The sequence below is a fragment of the Pantherophis guttatus genome, chromosome 8, assembly GCF_059756535.1.
Source record: "Pantherophis guttatus breed Tessera chromosome 8, ASM5975653v1, whole genome shotgun sequence".
Taxonomy (NCBI): domain Eukaryota; kingdom Metazoa; phylum Chordata; class Lepidosauria; order Squamata; family Colubridae; genus Pantherophis; species Pantherophis guttatus.
In genome coordinates this window covers 75,514,048-75,533,826 of record NC_142070.1, presented here as the reverse complement: position 1 = coordinate 75,533,826, position 19,779 = coordinate 75,514,048, and the positions used below count along the sequence as shown (strand labels likewise).

The following is a 19,779-nucleotide window of genomic DNA, read 5'->3' as shown; positions in this document are numbered from 1 at the left end:
GATAGATAGATAGATAGATAGATAGATAGATAGATAGATAGATAGATAGATAGATAGATAGATAGATAGATACCATTTTCCCCAAAATCAGACCTGGTCTTATATTAACCTTTGCTCAAAAGACACATTATGGCTTTTTTTCCAGTTAGGTCTTATTTTGGGGAAAATACAGTACTAAATACTTCCATCTGTTGATGATTTTAACTGGGGTTTATTTTTGGGGTAGGGCTTTTACTACGAGCATCCTGAAAAATCATGCTAGGTCTTATTTTCTGGTTGGGTCTTATTTTTGGGAAATAGGGTAGATATATACAGATATATAAAGATACACACACACAAACACACACACACACAGAGAGCTGAGGAAAATCACATACCACTGTCTGTATCTCCCACTATTGAACCTCTGCCTTATCTTTTCCTTACTTTCATTCTCCCTTTATCATCTTCCCTTGAAAAGGCAGAGGAGGGAATCTAGAAGCTTTCAATGATAGCCCAAGAAATTGCTTTCTAAATTTTAAATTCGATATGTATCTCCATCAACCTAATTATAATTGAGCCTTTTCATACTGGACAAAATTAAACAGTAAATATTTGAAGTTGTAACAATTAAGGGTCAAATTGCTTCTCTAAGCACATGGGTGTGTGCCCATGTATCCACACTCATGTTTTCCTGCAAAATTTCCCATGCAAGAGAGACCCTGCTAAGATTCCAATCAAAAGAGCTGCTTTCAATGCTCATTGTAATTCTTTAAAGAAAGATGATGCTAAGCAGATCATTCAGCATATAGATTTTCCTTAAGGTCAGGATAAGGGAGTTTAAAAACTGAAGTTAAACTGTGGGAGGAAGAGAGGGAATGAGTTACTCAGTGTATAGATAGATAGACAGATGATAGATAGATAGATAGATAGATAGATAGATAGATAGATAGATAGATAGATAGATGATAGATAGATAGATAGATAGATAGATAGATAGATAGATAGATAGATAGATAGATAGATATGGATGGATGGATGGATATGGATATGGATATGGATATGTGTATATATATGTATATGTATATGTGTGTTTAGATAGATAGATAGCGATAAAGAGGGAGGGAGGGAGGGAGGGAGGGAGAGAGAGAGAGAGAGGGAGAGAGAGAGAGATCTCTTAGCTGCAGAATAGCATCATCCAAAATTACTGGAAGTAGAGTTTTGAAGGAATTGTGATTTTGTCATACCAGTTTTTGATATTCCAAGCAGGGAATCAAATTATGCTACTTTAAGTATACAATAATGAGGTTTTGGAGACGGATGGATATCAGAAGCTGTTGAAAAGGGAACAGTAAATTAGACTTGCAGCTTGAGCAAAATCACTCAATTTGTCATAGGCATGAAAATTCAATGAAAATTGTCATTTCTTTTTTTTTCTTTCTTTTTTATTTAATTGCATGATTCAGAAGGTTACAAAAAGATCTCGATTTTCTAAGGAGAAACTCCAGTTGGTGAGCTGTTGGCTGGGTCAATGTATTAATTCAGTGCCCCTTGAGACATTTCGATAAACACTGGCCAAATGTTGGGGCATCTCCATTTTTCCCATCAGACATTAAATTAACTATAATTAATTAAATCATGTTCTTAATATCTTGAATAATAATAATAATAATAATAATAATAATAATAATAATAATAATAATAATAATAATAATAATAATAATAATAATAGACTTAAGGCTATGCGCCTCATCTGCATGTCTTTATCAGTGATTGGTTTAACCCTTCAAAAAGATTATGTCTTCTTGCTGTTCCTTGTCACCGTAGTGTCAACAATATTTGCAAGCCTGCTACAATATATACTTGTGTCTGTCAGGCGCCAGGGAAATCAGGAGATTCAGGCAGTTCAAATGAGTATAAAAATTTATTGCAAGCTTCAGCTTTCTGCAAGAATCTGATCAACTAACAGTCAAGGGAAAAGAGCGGGGGATAAGGAAGGCATTCAAGATGGGCTGGACTTAGATCTTCCTGCAGGCACTGTAGGGACTCTTGACTTATGATACATTTGACCCCTCCCTCTGGCTCAGCCTGCTATTTCCTATGTCTGTCTGTCTGTCTGTCTGCCTGCCTGCCTGCCTGCCTGCCTGCCTGCCTGCCTGCCTGATCTATCTATCTATCTATCTATCTATCTATCTATCTATCTATCTATCTATCTATCTATCTATCTATCTATCTATCTATCTATCTATCTATCTATCTATCTATCTATCTATCGTATCTATCTACTTATCTATCTACTGTATCTATCTTCTCTCTCTCTCTCTCTCAATCCATCCATCCATCCATCCATCCATCCCACAGGAAAATATACTACTACATCTATATATAGGGAAACAAAAATTGCAGCAATCCATGTCAGTTTATTTCCGTGCTCCTTCTTAAAATGCAGAGAGCTATGGTGTGAATTATCAATGGTGCCACCTGTCTTATTTACCTGGAGACCTTGGCCCTTGTTGAGACATCTGAAAATCCGTTCTGCAGTATTTATCCTCCCACTTAATTGGATTCTAAGTCAATGTTGCTTAGTTGAAAATCTGAATTAAATTGGGCCCGCCAGTCGCAACACTTGGAGAGGCCAGAGGTGATTATCAATTAGGGTCATATGGTTCTGTGGGTAGCTCACTTATGCACAAAATGGATTGCAAACCACTGTAGGTGGCAATTAGATATGCACTGATATAAGTCACTCGTTCATGTAAACGAGCATTGGAGGAAGAAATGAGAAAAGGGATCAGATCACGGCCTCCTTCTTTCAACACTCTGGATTCTGCAACCATCTAACCTGTCTGGTTTGGATAAAGTGAGAAGATCTTCTACATCTCAGGCCTGGCCTAGACTACTGTCAACCATCCTTGGGTGCTATGACCTAGGCTCACTTAGTCATTACAGGACACAATTAGTCCCAAAAAACCCTATTTTATTGTAACAGCTGAAAATTACTTTCATTCCAATTAGTTGCAAAACAAGTCCTTCAGAAAAAGTTCTTAGGCCTTATCACAAACCTTTATCTTCTTTGGCACTCTGCCAAAGGCCTTTCTTGGCAAAGCCCCACATAGTTCAGAAACAAGAGACGCCAATTGGAAAACAGATTTAGCAACGTTGCTTTCCTACAAAGAGCCCAAGAGCCTTTGCTGCTCTTTTAAGCCTTATGGGAGGGGCCAATCATCTCCTGTCCTTACTCACGAGTCGTCCTTTTTGCTTTAGCTGCTCTTGCCTTCTGGCAGCTCTTCGCATGCATGCACTAGGAACAGGCTCCTCCTGTTCCACTGCCTCTCTGCTGTCCGACTCTGGAGGCTCCAGAGTCCGCACATCATTCCCAGATGGCCTTGGTCCCATCTCTGCCTCTGACACAAAGCCCTTGTCCGGGCCTTCTCCAGACTCCAGGACTGGCCCATGGTCCTCCCCAGCCTCCTCACTGTCTGACTCTGCTGTTAGCCCTGTGGGCTGCTGGTGGACCACAACATTGGGATGATATGAAGAGTCAAACAGTGATGTATCCCTAATGCAGAAGGTTTTGCATTGCCATGTTGATGTCTGGCTGATGCTATAAATCACCGGTATGGATATCTTCTTTTCAGCAACCTGAAAATGATCTGCTGACCTCTCAGCCAAAGGAGAGGCCAATTAATCTCTCTTTTTCTGGAAAAGAAACAGACTAGCACTCTGGGCATCACAGCACATCAAATAATGAAATGGATTGTCTCAAATCTGCCCTTGACCTCAATCTATGTATGGTCACGTCTCTTGTTTCTGCCTCTTGGTTCCTGTTTGTTTGACCCTATATACACCCTCGGTGGGAATTCCACCCAGTTAGCTGACCAATACTATCTTGTTACTCGGCTATTGCATTACTTCTACCCCGTCTGCATTCCACACCAGCCTGTGTTGTAAATTGACGCCAGATCGGAAGATAAGTGGGAGATTAATACATTCTCGATTTACTACTTTTCATTCCAATAGCATAACTCCCAACGTTAAGAAACAGCGAAGGGAAGGGTACATACAAATGCCAGCATGGCTGAGTCATAAACAGATCATAAAAGTTGTAAACACTGTAACTGTGAAGCATTAAAAAGCATTCCCCGAAAAGATTTATTTAATCTTGAATTTAAGGTGGGATTTTCAACTCTCTACGAACCCCACGTTACTAACTGAACTAGGAGGTTTTTTTCCCCCCTCTTTTTCCAACAACATTTTCTTCACCAATAAGCAATATAATAAAACCCCATGGAAATAGGCAACATTTCTTGTGTGTTTACTGAGGAAAGGGTAATGCTAGTAGCTTTTTTTCACCCTCGTATTAAAGAGTTTCTCTTCTACCCTCTCTCAAATGTTGTTATGATTTCATTGATGGGTCTATTTCGCCTCTAATTAATCAATCCATTAACTACTGATAGAAACTTCTCCAAAGGAAAGCAAAACTATCTAATTCTGCAGCCCCAACCATCTTCTCATTTACACGCTCGTTTCATTTGTTATAATTTCCCTACACGGTGTCTTTCACTAGCTTCTATTGCCGCTACGGAAATAAAATTCATTGTAATTTAATTCAGAAAATTCAGATCAAAACAAGGGGGGGGGAAAGGAGGGAGGGGGAGAAAACAAGGATCGACTCGTATAGAAGGGAATGGTTAAAAATGCACCAGAAAGTAAATGGTGAATTTTAAAATTACGTTATGCTGCATTTCATTTTAAGAACCGGATCCTTTCTCTACCCCCATCCCCAAACGATGCAAGATTCCAACAACAAAAGTTTCTTTTGTTCTAGAAAAAAATATATATATAAATAAATACAGCACAGGAAAAAAAAATATTGCAATTGTGTTCCTGAGATCGATAATCTCAGGTTTGAAATGAGATGTTCTGATTATTATTATTTTTTCGCCCTTCTACAACAGCTGCAAAAGGAGAAAAGACAACTTGTCATCCTTTTTAAATAATTCAGCATTCATGGAATCTGGCACGGTTAATACCATTTTATGACAAAGGGAATGAATGCTCTGGCCATAATCACTGAGGTGTACGTCTCAGTTAATGCTTTATTCTGGAATTCTGGATTCCATTAGAAACCCTGAATCCGTTGAGTTCACCCCGTACCACACGCACTTTATTCAGTATGTGTAGATAACTGTATATTGTGGGTCGGGGGAAGCGCCTACACAGTCTTTACAAAGACAATAATCTTTGAAGGACAATTATTTTCTTCTAGCTAACACTGGACATCTTTAATGTAATGACGATTAAGAGAATTATAATAGCAAAAAAACCGGTACGAGACTATATATATGTCAGGCTTCGATGCTATCTCAAAATAAATATATTTTCTAAGGAAATAGATCTTCTCTTCAGTTTTGTTTGGTTTTTAACCAGGTTATATATATTGATTTATTTTTCTAGCTTTAGGAGATTATGGTAGCAATGCTGTTTTAATTTTTTTAACTGATCCCTCCCCCCAAAAAAAAACACACACACTCTCTTGATGTTGTCAGTTAAAATATTATCAGCAGTCGTAAGCGAAGCACATCCCAACTCAGGGAAAGCTACCCTGTTTCCCCCAAAATAAGACATCCCTTGATAATAAACCCAATCGGGCTTTTGAGTGCATGGCAATAAGGCCAAGAGCTTATTTCAGGGTTCAAAAAAATATAAGACAGGGTCTTATTTTCGGGGAAACGCGGTTTAGGTATGCATCGCTGACATTATTATTTGTACCAGTGGTCATGGTTTAATTTAGATTCGACCTTTCGGTCCAGTAAGTCCAAACTGGAGTGGAAAGGGCTTAAAATCTTATACCTGCCGATACAGACATCAATGGGGCTCAGTAAAGTCTCCCATTTGGAAGCAAGCCATCACATCAATTGAAATTCTCGGTCAACGTCCTTCCCCCTTTTCTTCCAACTGACCTCTTGCCAAGTCTACTGGACATGGGGCTCCCTACTGCAAATTTGGAGTGTTGTGAGTGTTGTGTTTGCCCCTACCATTTTCCATATGCTCTGCCTCACCAACACTGCCATCCGGCGTTGTCCTTTCGTAGTTGTCTTCTGGGAGTGGAAGGGCACCCAGCCTCGGCCCTGAAGAACTCTTACTGCTTGGCGTTTCAGATTCCTCCAGACCGCTGTCATAGCAACTCTGCAAAGACCCTTGATGTGGGTCTTGAGGCTGACTCACAACTGAAAACGTCACTCTACGGAACGGCTGCAAGAGAAAAGATTCTGGATGTCACTCGAAAAGTAAGGTCCTGGAGAACGCCACTCTTAATCACTTCTATTATTTACTTATTTTTTTTTTAAAAAAAATGCATCTTGTCAAACACAGTTGAGCCCTCCCCCCCCCACTGTAGAAACTCACAACAGCTATGGACTGTGGTTAGTATAACGTCAACGATGTACTTATGCCTCCATTGGAATTTTGAGTTCAGTTTTGCAAATTTTTACAGATTTGCAGGGGGGAGAGATTCAAGGTTGGATACTTAACAGTTCAAGAGCAATGGACTCCATCCTGTTTTCTCAAAATGCCGGTTCTGTGGGCATGGCTTGTTTGGGGGAGGGAGGTCATGTGACTGGGTGGGCGTCGCCAACTCGACATCACTCACATCGAGGGGCTCCTCACTAGCCCCTCCCCTCCCAGCCATTCCTTGTTGCGAATGGCAGGAAAATGGGGAAGGGAATATTCCTGCCTACCATCCTTCCCTCCGTCTGTGCTGAGATTAAGGAATGGATGGCAGGCAGGAAAATCCCCTTCCCCATTTTCCTGCCTTTCACAAAAACATTCCAGCTGCTTCTCCCCCCCTCCCTCCCTATCTTAAAGGGACAGGCTGCAGCAACTCCGTTCTGAATGGAGGGAGAAAAGTTAGCATTCTCTCTGCTGCATTTAACATTCAATTCTGTGGAATATCGAGCGGCCGGAAGAGGTGAGCGGTGTCCGGCCGGGCATGAGTGCGGCCAAGGATGGGTAATTACTACCGGTTCGACAAACTGATGCCCATAATCCCTAGCGGTTCGCCCGAACCGGTCTGAACCGGTAAGATTTCACCCCTGATCCCGAGGTCATATGATCCCCTTTTGCAACTTCCCACCCACCCAGCAACCAGGCAGAGAACCCCTTGCTAAAATTTTTGAAGCCCACCCCTGCATAAGTCGGTTGTAAGTCACTTTTTCCCCCAACACAAATGGTTGTTAAGCGAATGGCCGTAAATCAAGGATTACATGTAGGCGTCCACTGTGTTTTCCAAGTCCTTGGAAATGAGAGGAATATCATGAGCCACTCACTCCATTCATTCTGCCTAATTTTCTATGAACGTCACTCAAGGATTGCAACGGTGTTGGATTCTAATTCCAACTCACCATTCATGAGTCATACTCATGGATGCCAGAAGGTGTAATGCCATCCCAACAGAATCTCTACTCCTGCCCTAAAGAGCAAATGCTTCTTGATGGTTTGTTAGCAAGAAGCAATGGATGGAAACTAATTAAGGAGACCTAGCAACCTAGAACTAAGGAGAAATTTCCTGGCAAGGAAGACAATTAATCAGCAGAACAACTTGCCTCCAGAAGTTGTGGGTGCTTCAACACTAGAAGTTTTTAAGAGATTGAGCAACTGTTTGTCTGAAATGGTATAGCAGCAATGAGCATAAACAGTTGGACTAGAAGATTTCCAAGGTTCCTTGAAATTCTGTTATTCTGTTATTCTGGACTACTGCAATGCTCTCTATGTGGGGCTCCCCTTGAAGAGCACCCAGAGGCTCCAACTGGTCCAGAATGCAGTCGCGCGGATAGTCACGGGAGCCGCATGGCACTCCCATACAACACCTCTCCTGCGTGAGCTGCACTGGCTCCCAGTGGTCTTCCGGGTACGCTTCAAGGTGTTGGTTATCACCTTTAAAGCGCTCCATGGCATAGGACCTAGTTATCTTTGAGACCGCCTGCTGCTACCAACGGCCTCCCATCGACCTGTGCACTCCCACAGAGAGGGCCTCCTCAGGGTGCCATCAGCCAGACAATGTAGGCTGGTGACCCCCAGGGGGAGGACCTTCTCTGTGGGGGCACCTACTCTCTGGAATCAGTTGCCCCCAGAGATAAGGAGAATCCAAGACCTCGGTGCCTTCCGACGTGCCCTTAAAACCTTCTTTTTTCAGCAAGCCGGGCTGGCCTAACACTTTTAAAAATGATTTTAATTGTCTGTTATTGTTTTTAATCATGGGGCCAAATTTATATATTTCTTTTTAATTGTATTTTAATGTTTGTAGTTTATGTTTTTACTTGGCTGTTCACCGCCCTGAGTCCTCAGGGAGAAGGGCGGTATACAAATTTAAAAATAAATAAATAAATAAATAAATAATTGGTGTGATATCTGCAGTGCCCTAAGAGTTGTCTCATGGATTTAGAGAACTTTATTGTCTAAGCCGCGATGGAAATCCTTCAAAACGCATCCTCTCTTTTCAAATACATCACATATGTTACGCAGTCCCACCCAGACATTAAAACTTCATGTCTTCCCTTCACCCACAGGTGTAGCTGGAGGGACCCACAAAACAGCTGGCTGATGTGTTAAAATAACACAAAGAGAAGTGTGGGTTTTTTTTTTTTTTTCAGGGCATGGGAGTAAAGCTGTCACAGATTTCAGCAGATGGAAATTGTATAAATCTTACATGAATAAAGGCCAGAACGATGCAAAACGTTATAGATGCTATAAATATTACAGTATAGTCTGGCTGTCAATAGCGCTCCCATACACTTGGGCATTTTAAAAACCAACATCTGTGCTTTGGATAGCCCCAACCACATCAGGGATCTCAAAAAAGAGATCTGAGCCTGAGTGGCGTAGGAGGCTAATGCCTCCTACTGAGGCAGCATTTAACATCCAGCTGCCTGCAATTACTGCGAGTTCAATTCTCACCAGGCTCAAGGTCGACTCAGCCTTCCATCCTTTCTAAGGTAGGTAAATTGAGGACCCAGTTTGTGGGGGCAATAAGCTGACTTTGTATAAATATACAAAAGTATGAAGGCTATTGCTTAACGCACTGTAAGCCGCCCTGAGTCTCCGGAGAAGGGCGGCATATAAATAAATAAATAATTTTAAAAAAAGCAGAAAATTGTGGTGGGGGTAGAGAAAAAAAAAAAGAAAAGAAAATGCTTCTGTTACTTCATTCCTTCCCACAAAAGTTATTGCTGCTAGAAATGATGGTGGGTTTTTTGTTGTTGTTGTTGTTTTATTTTTTTGCCAGCTTACTTAATAAAGCATTCAAGCTCCTGATGCCACCAATTGATACCAGAAGCTTCCGCCGGGATGTATTAATTTTCCATTAATTATGATTTTGGAATGGTGTTCATTCAAAAATGTCAAGGCTAGTCTGAAGACCTAACTGACATTCTAGGAAAGGGGAATCAAACTCAAGACCCTGGGGGATGCTGAGATCTGGCCCTCACGGCTGCCCTGGAAACAGCAAAGGATTGGCCCACAATGTTTTGACTTAGGCTTCCCCAGCAGCACGAAGCCGAGTTCTCATCCCGATAAACCCCTTTTTATTTGATTTACAGTGAATTCCTCTCCAGCAAAGTCTTTCCTCTCCCACAGTCTTTCAAGATAGTTCATAATTACCGACCTTTATCAGGCTTGGAGAGTGGCCAGGCCGATATCTTTCAGACACCCCAATACTTGACAAGAATGCAGGAATGAACTAATTGTCTCCTGCAAACTCCACTCCCCTTTCGCTCCTCTTTTATTTCCTATGGGAGGGGCCCTTCATTTTTTTTTTATTGCAAAAGTTTTACAATTACATTTTCACCCCTTTCCCCCCCCCCAGCACCCGCCCCAAACTTCCCAACCTCCCTAACCCTCCCTAACCCTCCCCTCCCCCCAGACTTCCCTATATTATACTCATATCTGGTAAGAAAGAAAAAAAAACCCTTAATATAAAACTTGTGTAAAAAACTTGAACCCCTCCCTCCCCTTTATAATTTTTCTTTTTACCCTCATTACATTAAAATATTTCTAATACATTATTTTCAAATAAAAGCTATTTGATACTTTCTAGTTTGATATTTGTTCTGAACATATTCTATCCACCTTTTCCATTCCCATTCATAAGTCTCTTGTGAACAATCTTTTAAGTATGCTGAAATCTTCGCCATCTCTGCAAAACTGGCCATCTTCAAAGTCCATTCCTCGATAGTGGGCAAAGCTTCATTCTTCCAGTATTTACCTATCAACAATCTTGCTGCTGTTATCATATACAATATCAGTTTTGTTTCACCCAATGTAAAACCCTTAACTATACCCAATAAGAACAATTGTGGAGAGAATTGAACTAATTGTCTCCTGCAAACTCCACTCCCCTTTCGCTCCTCTTTTATTTCCTATGGGAGGGGCCCTTCATTGTCCACCTGTGGCCTTACTCCCAAGTTGACCCTTGTTCCTTAGCTGTTCCCTTCATCTGGCAGCTCTGCGCATGTGCATACTGGGAACAGGCTCCAGCTGTTTGTCTGCCTCACTGATGTCTGACTCCGAAGGCAGCTGATACCTATCATACGCTCCTGGCACCATCTCTGCCTCCGATGCAGAACACTTGTCAGAGCCTTCCTCAGAATCCAGGAGTCCCCAACCTCTTCACTGTCCGAATCTGCTGCCAGCTCCACTGGCGAGCCACAACATGCGGTGCCTCTGCCAGTGAAAATGGAGGTCGGGCGGGCTGCACATGGCTCTCCTGAGCTCCATTTTCATTGACAGAGGGTTGCAGGAGTCCATCACAGCCGAAAACAGAGCTCGGGAGCCCATTTTCACTGGCAAAGCATTCAGGCCACCACAGGTGCCCCAACAGAAGTGATGATGACCTGGCCACACCCACCCTGACCACACCCACCCCACCCCTCCGAGGTCAAACACAACCCTGATGCGGCCCTCAATGAAATTGAGTTTGACGCCCTTGCTCTAGGACTTCATTTACTGACACTAGTGGTTGCATTCTGCAACATTGAAGGCAAGACTCATCAAAGATCCTTCCCAGCATCTAGCAAATTGTTAACAACAACCCTACTGAAAAGGGGACTCAGCAATTTAAGCTCCATTCCGCATCTAGGGGAAATTAAGTTTCACGCAAGGGATGATATAATCGTGTGCACTTTCAATTCATCCACTTTGTAGCCAACTTGGGTGGTTTGCACTCGCAGTGAAGCAATTCTCCAAAGCACCTGAGGGCAAAACAAGACACAACAGATGGATACTGATCAAAGAGAGATCCAACCTAGACCTACGGAGAAATTCCTTCTGATTAATTGTTCTCACAATTAAGTGAGAATAATTCATCAGTGGGACGGCTTGCCTTCAGAAGTTGTGGGTGATCTACCATGGAGGTTTTCGAGAAGAGATTGAAAACCTGACATGGTATAGGATCTCCTGCCTGAGCAGAGGTTTGGACTAGAAGACCTCCAAGGTCCCTCCCTTCCAACTCAGTTATTCTTTTATTCTGTACTTGTATAAAATCCTTGACATTTGATTTTGCATCGATCATCTCTCAGAGATAAAAGAAATCAATCTGATTTAGGAGATACAACGACTTCAGCCTTGGAGTCCAGTAGACGCATCATGATTTTTGTGAGGACATCTCATGGACATTGTCAGAAAATGGCTGCCTCGAGGTCTGTCCGGTCACAAACTTTCAGACTGACATGGTCAACCATAGAAATATTTCTTTGCCAGAACAGAAGGTTCCTTTCCAACTGCATTATCTCTCCCTCTCCCAAAGTATATTTTTCAATCTAGTAAAGGTTTCCCTCGCACATATGTGCTAGTTGTTCCCAACTCTAGGGGGCCTCCGTTTGAACCTCCGTTTCAAAGCCGAAGAGCCAGCGCTGTCCGAAGACATCTCCGTGGTCGTGTGGCCGGCATGACTCAACGCCAAAGGTGCACAGAATGCTGTTACCTTCCCACCAAAGGTGGTCCCTATTTTTCTACTTGCATTTTTTACGTGCTTTTAAATTGCTAGGTTGGCAGAAGCTGGGACAAGTAATGGGAGCTCACCCTGTTATGAGGCGCTAGGGATTTGAACCACTGAACTGCCGACCTTTTGATCGATAAGTTCAGTGTCTTAGCCACTGAGCCACCACATCCCACTTTTTTGTGTCATATTTCTGGGCAGATGGTCATGTATCTGATTATAATATGAAGCTAAAAACTTTCTATTATGGGGCATAGAGGCTTTTTTTTTTTGGAAAAAAATAAAACAAATGTATTTGGAAACCACTGCACAGCAGTGAGCTTGATTCCTGTTTAATTTTTTTAAATTAAACTAAATCAGGTAGGATAGGAATCGTGACAACCCTAGAAGCAGAACGATGATTTTTTTTTCTTTTCGATAAAGAGATAGATCAAATGTGTGAATATTTTCTTACGATGGAAACAAACCTGCCCTACACTATTGTTTTATTTTAATTTATTAAAATAAATATATTAATTTATGCATCCAGTTTTGTTCGTCACGATGTAAAAAAGGCATTGAGACTCTAGAAAGAGTGCAGAGAAGAGCAACAAAGCTGATTAGGGGACTGGAGGCTAAAACATATGAAGAATGGTTGCAGGAACTGGGTATGTCTAGTTTAATGAAAAAAAGGACTAGGGGTCCTTCTCAGGGGCTGCCCCAAAGAAGAGGCAGTCAAGCTATTCTCCAAAGCACCTTGAGGGCAGGACAAGAAGCAATGGATGGAAACTAATCAAGGAGATAAGGAGAGGAGAAATTTCCTGACAGTTAGAACAATTAACCAATGGAACAACTTGCCTCCAGAAGTTGTGAATGCTCCAACACTGGAAGTTTTTAAGAAGATGTTGGATAACCATTTGTCTGAAGTGGTGTAGGGTTTCCTGCCTAAGCAGGGGGTTGGACTAGAAGACCTCCAAGGTCCCTTCCAACTCTGTTATTCTATTCTATTCTATTCTATTCTATTCTATTCTATTCTACTCTACTCTACTCTACTCTACTCTACTCTACTCTACTCTACTCTACTCTATTCCAATCACAAATGGTTTTTTTTTTTCTTGGTTTATATTTCAGAGATAAATACCTTGCTTGCCAGTTCTGCTCCTTTTTTGAAATTTGCAATAACCCAAAACCGCTGATTGGCTTAAAAGAAGTTGATATATATTAGTAGCTTGGCAGAAAAAACAAAAAACGAATTGGCCAGTTTAGAAACAAAGGTAGTTCTTTTCCTTAATGTGTCTATAAAAATTTGTCTATTTTTTCAGTAATATTATTCTTAAACTATGCATCATTAACTGAAGGAGAAAATAAATCAACTCCCTACAGCGATCCATGAAGGGATGAAGCAATGCCACATATTATGATATTAATATGACAATGACATTGTTGATATTATTGAAAATACTTTGCGAGATTAATTTCTGATTTCTGACAAACTTTCATCCATAGTCATCTTGAAGTTTTTCTCCCTATTTGCCGTAGGCTTAGTTATTTAATATCCTGTCTTCTCAAACTTGAATGGAGATGCTAATTTACTCCATGTAGTTTATTTATTCTTCATAGAACTGGACTGCAAACGAATTCATCTATGCTGCTATAAACTCCTATTCTCTACGTGATATCGCAATATCTTTTCTAAGTGATGTGTCTCTAGTTGCCACCTATTTATAATTTTTATAGCACAATTCATCTTCCAAAAGACCCATCCACAATAAAAGAAATCACATCAGGTGCAAAAATTTCTCCATTAAGAAATGAATTATTTCACTTTAGTTACTCCACTTAGGCAATCAAAATTTGTCCATATATTCAGATGAAGCTGCCACTTTATAGACCAGATATATATATATCCAGTGATGGAATCCAAATTTTTTTACTACTGGTTCTGTGGGTGTGGCTTGGTGGGCATGGTGTGGCTTGGTGAATGTGGCTTGGTGGACGGGACAGGGGAAGGATACTGCAAAATCTCCATTCCCACCCCATTCCAGGGGAAGGATACTGCAAAATCACCATTCCCACCCCATTCCAGGGGAAGGATACTGTAAAATCTCCATTCCCTCCCCACTCCACAGGAAGGATACTGCAAAATCTCCATTCCCTCCCTACTCCTGGGGGAAAGATATTGCAAAATCTCCCTTCCCACCCCCCTCTGGGGCCAGCCAGATTTGCCGGTTCTCTGAACTACTCAAAATTTCCACTACCGATTTTCCAGAACCTGCTGAATTTCACCCCTGCACTAAACTACTGAATGAATCAATATCTTCTGGTATTAAACCGTTATGTGTATGTCAGAAGGTGCAAGTTTGGTCTCCATGGTATTTGAACTCCACAGAGAAAGAAATTGAGAGAGGCTTAGCAATTGTGTTCCAAGAGCCTTGGTAGTACAGTGGTCTAAGGCACCCTGTTATTAAGCTGGTTATTAAGACCAGATGCCTGCAATTACTGCAGGTTCGAATCTCGCCAAGGCTCAAGGTTGACTCAGCCTTCCATCCTTTCTAAGGTAGGTAAATTGAGGACCCAGTTTGTGGGGGCAATAAGCTGACTTTGTATAAATATACAAAAGAGTGAAGGCTATTGCTTAGCATATTGTAAGCTGCCCTGAGTCTCCGGAGAAGGGCGGCATATAAATCAAATTAAAAAAAAAAATACTCTTCATACCATAAAAGAATGACAACAATTACGTCCCTTTCCTACTCTGATTTTCTATCAGTAAATGACATTTAACTAATCTGAACAGGAAAACAAAAATGTGCCAATATTGCTAGGCAGGTCCCTCAAAGATTATAAGAAGTAAACACAGTGATGTTTATTAGTTTCATTACACCGATAGGAACTCTCAGTCATTACCTCTAATGTCAGCTTTTAAATCTATCATCTGTGCATATTACCTCTATGTAAAGCAACCTGCTGTCTAACTTGATTACAGTGGAATGGAGAATTTTTGTTGTTGTTGTTTTGTTTTGTTTTGGAAAAGAAAATAGTAATGCAGGTATCTTATTCCCTTTAGATCATCTCAGGTTCCTAATACAATCTACAAAACACGGGCATAATACAAAGGAGGAAGCTACCTTGAGAGTTGTCTTTCTTTCAAGACACTCATATTAAAATATACAAAGAACAGTTTAAGGAATTGGTTATGCCTAATTCAGGGGTCGGCAACCTGTGGCTCTGGAGCCACATCCCTCTGCTGTGGCTCCCTGTCCTGTCACTCAAAATATTACAACCACCAATGTGTGATCCCAGCCAGCACACGATTTATTGAGCTTTTCGACCCCCCGGTAGGCCAACCATGGATAAATCCAAGAAAAGTTTCAGATGAAAACAGAACATTTAATTCAACTACATATGGTAGTTCTGTGGCCGCTCAGGAAATAATCAAGCACAGGAAGGATTTTGTGGCTCCCGGTGTTTTCTTTTCTGTGGGAAATGGGTGCAAAGGGCTCTTTGAGTGTTTAAGGTTGCCGACTTAGTTTAATGAAAAGAAGGACTAGGGGAGACGTGACAGCAGTGTTCCAATATCTAAGGAGCTACCACAGAAAAGAGGGGCTCCACCTCTTCTCCAAAGCACCGGAAGGCAGGAGAAGAAGCAACGGATGGAAAATAATCAGCCTAGAACTAAGAAGAAATTTCCTGACAGTTAGAACAATTAATCAGTGGAACAACTTGCCTCCAGAAGTTGTGAATGCTCCAACACTGGAAGTTTTTAAGAAGAGATTGAACAACCATTTGTCTGAAGTGGTGTAGGGTTTCCTGCCTCAGAAGTGGGGTGGATTAGAAGATTTCCAAAGTCTTTTCCAACCCTGTTATTCTGTATTCTATTCTGTTATGTTATTCCAGCATCTATGGCACTTAGTAAACTATTTTAGTTTTTGAAAGAAGACAAAACCTCCACACCCCAAAAGCAACAGAATATAAATAGGCAGATGTCTGCAGGAAAGATCACAAAAATGGGAGCAAGTGCTGAATGCAACCAAGTGTTCATTCATTTATTTTTAATCCAAGGTATTATGGCCATCCACTGCAGAAAAAGCTAGAAAACTTTATGAAATCAAAAACAAACAAAGGCTTAAAAACAAAGATGGCAGTCTGGACTAAACACAACCATACCAATAAAACATGATACAAAACATAACTGGGACTTCACAAACATAGGCCTGGGATCAGAGCCAAGGAAAGTGGAAGCCATACAAACTTAGGGGAAGGGACTTAGTTGTAATTAGTTTTATGGATTCATGTGGTTTTATAGGTTGTTTTAACTCTGTTATATTAACTGTAGTCAGTGGTGGGTTCCTCCCGGTTCGGCCCGGTTCAGCCAAGCCAGGAGCAGTGATGATATGACGTCACCGAACCGGTTCTCTTTGTTCGGGAGCTGGGCCCTCCCACCCACCCCCACGTTATTCTTACCTTTTATTTGGCCCTGCCCCCAATCTATTCGCTGCCTCCCGAGTCCCAGCTGATTGGCTAGAAGGAAAAAAACTGTTTAAACTCTTGCCGCAGGGCTTCAAAGGGCCGCCCTACAGCTGATCAGTGTTAAAAGGCAGTGTGGTGGTAGACCGGTGCTTCCAAAAACAAATGAGTAGACCGGTGCCTCCAAAAACAAATGGGTAGACCGGTGCCTCCAAAAACAAATGAGTAGACCGGTGCCTCCAAAAACAAATGGGTAGACCGGTGCCTCAAAAACAAATGAGTAGACCGGTGCCTCCAAAAACAAATGGGTAGACCGGTGCCTCCAAAAACAAATGAGTAGACCGGTGCCTCCAAAAACAAATGGGTAGATCGGTGCCTCCAAAAACAAATGGGTAGACCGGTGCCTCCAAAAACAAATGGGTAGACAGGTGCCTCCAAAAACAAATGGGTAGACCGGTGCCTCCAAAAACAAATGAGTAGACCGGTGCCTCCAAAAACAAATGGGTAGACCAGTGCCTCCAAAAACAAATGGGTAGATCGGTGCCTCCAAAAACAAATGGGTAGACCGGTGCCTCCAAAAACAAATGGGTAGACCGGTGCCTCCAAAAACAAATGGGTAGACTGATGCCTCCAAAAACAAATGGGTAGACCGGAATACTCCAAGAACAAATGGACTTCCAAGATCTCTTATAACTCTCGTTAGTTATTAATTTTTCATTGGGAGCTATCCAAAGTTGGTTGAAAGATGGGAGGTTATGTAAATGTTTTAAGTACATAAGTAAATCAGTAAGCAAGCAAGCTTACTTATCTATTTACTTATTTAAAATATTTACTTAACCTTCCATCTTTCAAACTAGTTGGTTGGTTGGTTAGTTAGTTAGTTAGTTAGTTAGTTAGTTAGTTAGTTATGTTCATCTAAAAATGATCACCAATATTTCAAACAAAGGTTTGAGTTTGAGGTCTTAAAAAGGGAAGTGAATGCAAGAATTTATGATGTGAGTATTTGGCATAACATAAATAAACAGCAGACTCCAGGAAGGCAGTCAAGGATTAGGCAGCTGAAATTTAGAGAAAATAATTATTTTCTGAATCCTGCTATAAATGAACCAGGGGATTGCCCTGAAGCAGATCCATAGCATACCAATACTCCAAGCCAGTGAAGGGTTGCTCCCGGTTCAGACCAGTTCGCAAGAACCGGTAATAAAACCGGCTGGAGGCCCCACCCACCACCCCGGATGTCATCATCGGCGATCTGCGCATGTGCAGAAGCTACTACCGGTTTGCGCGATCCCGTTGTGAACCAGTAGTAAAGGTAAGTAGAACCCACCCTTGCTCCAAGCCCTCCCACTGCTGTAAAGTGCAAATGGATTCACCAGAGGTGGTGATAGGAACGGTTCTACTCTAAACAGAGAAAGTAAAGACAAGGGATTTACCTCCATTTGCATTTTACTCATATAATATAAAAGAGGAATCATTGCATTTTTAGAAATAGCTGTTGGCAATTTTTTTAAAAAATCCCTTTCAATGATGGGAACACCTGCTTGAAGGAGCCGCCCATGCTACATCCCGTATTTTTTGGAGTATAAGACGCACCTTAGTTTTTGGGGAGGAAAATAAGAAAAAAGCTGATTGGCAGATGGATCGGCCTTTTTTTCTGTCTCTGAAACTTCTGAAACTCCATTTCAGAAAAAAACTTTTTTTCCTGCCTCTGAAAGCCTCCAAAACAGCTTCAGAAAAAAAGCCTCTGAAGCTCTGTTTGGTGGGCTTTTTTTTCTGAAGCTCTGTTTGGGGACTTCTTTTCTGAAGCTTCATTTCTGATGCTTTTTTCAGCCTCTGGAACTTCCATTTGAGAAGCTACATTCGGAGTATTAAACACACCCAGATTTTCACTCTCTTTTTTTGGGGAAAAAGGTGCATCTTATACTCCAAAAAATACTGATCATAATAATTCAGATATGCCTCAGAACACCAAATCTCTCACAACCTGGTAAATAATGTGAACACAATTCTTTTCTTCCTACGATGTTTACATCTCCTAAATCCCAGGCTCTTAGAACAAGCTTCTAGATGCTGTCTCATGCAAGTCATTGTATGGAGTTCCCTAATCCCAGACCCCAATAATACTGGATGTTAGTGTAAATCACACACACACACACACACACACACACACACACACACACACACACCAATACTGCAAGCAAGCAACTTTGAATCTCCCCATAAGGCAGATCACCATGGAAATCTGGTAGCAGAAAGGCAAGTTTTAGGAGCCCTGATGGTGCAGTGGTTAGAATGCCGTATTGCAGGCAAACTCTGCCCACAGCCTTGGAGTTCAATCCTAACAGGATTCAAGGTTGACTCAGCCTTCCATCCTTCCGAGGTTGGTAAAAGAAGGATCCAGATTGTTAGGGGCAAGTGTTGTGGCTCCATCCTCCGAGCCTATCTTATCGGAGGAAGAAGGCTCCGAACATGAAGGAGAGGAGACGGCCAGGCCTCCCTCTCCAGGACCCTCCTCTCTGGCAATGCCTCAGGTGTCTCCCAAAGGAGAAGAGATTGGCCAGGAGCCAGGTGTTTCCGAGCCGTTGGATAGTGACGAAGAAACATTGTGGTTGGACCCACGCCAGCATCGGAGAGACAAGCGTGCGCAGCAGAAAAGGAGGCATGCCAGAGATTAAGCTGAGTCACTGGACCACACCCCACAGGCTATAAAAGGGAGTGTGGTGGCCATTCGGACTCTTTGACGGACAAAGCTAATCTCTAGCGAGTCACTTTGCACCTTTGGACACAACGCCTATTTGCTGTGGATTTAATTACAAACTGGACTATTCAAACTGTGTGTATTTTTGTCTGTGTTATCAGAGTAAAAGTTCTTGGCAGGCAGCCACGGAGTTGCTGCCAAGTTCCTTATCACTGATGTTGAGTGTTTGAAGAGTTTATTTAACCCTCGGCTGGCTGGTTGGGTGTGTGCGTGGTACGGGGACAGAACAGCAAGATGCAGACTTTGTAAACTGCCCAGAGAATGCCACAAAGCATTCTGAAGTGATTGACAAGTCTAAGCGCTATTGCTGTTGCTAATTATTGTTCTCTTTGATTAGATTAAAGGCACAGTAGCAGTAGGATGCATACACTAGAGTCCTGATGGATGAACTCAAGTAACCCAACAAAGTACCATGTCACCTTTTACCATGGCGGCAAGACAGCTCTTGCACAATAGGTGTTTATTTGTGCCTCTTCTCCTAAGGGAGGAAGTGCTACAGCTGTGCCATGACAACAAGACAGCAGAACAGAAGAATGATTAAAACTCAGTTTAACTCTTAAGAGAATATTGATGGCCAAAAGGCCATGTTGAGATAAAAGATTACCAT

At 41.8% G+C, this 19,779-nt stretch overlaps 1 protein-coding gene across 6 annotated transcripts in view; it reads right to left on the bottom strand.

Annotated features, from left to right (window-relative positions):
• PCDH7 (protocadherin 7) overlaps nt 1-19,779 on the bottom strand; it is a 602,886-nt gene that overhangs the window by 270,282 nt on the left and 312,825 nt on the right. For 2 of the 6 annotated variants that reach the window (XM_034411294.2, XM_034411296.2), the window contains exon 2: nt 6,018-6,234. In XM_034411294.2, coding sequence (XP_034267185.2) covers nt 6,018-6,234 — 217 coding nt within the window. The remainder of the gene's footprint in view (nt 1-6,017; nt 6,235-19,779) is intronic. The other 4 variants (XM_034411295.2, XM_034411297.2, XM_034411298.2 and 1 more) reach the window with 2 other exon arrangements.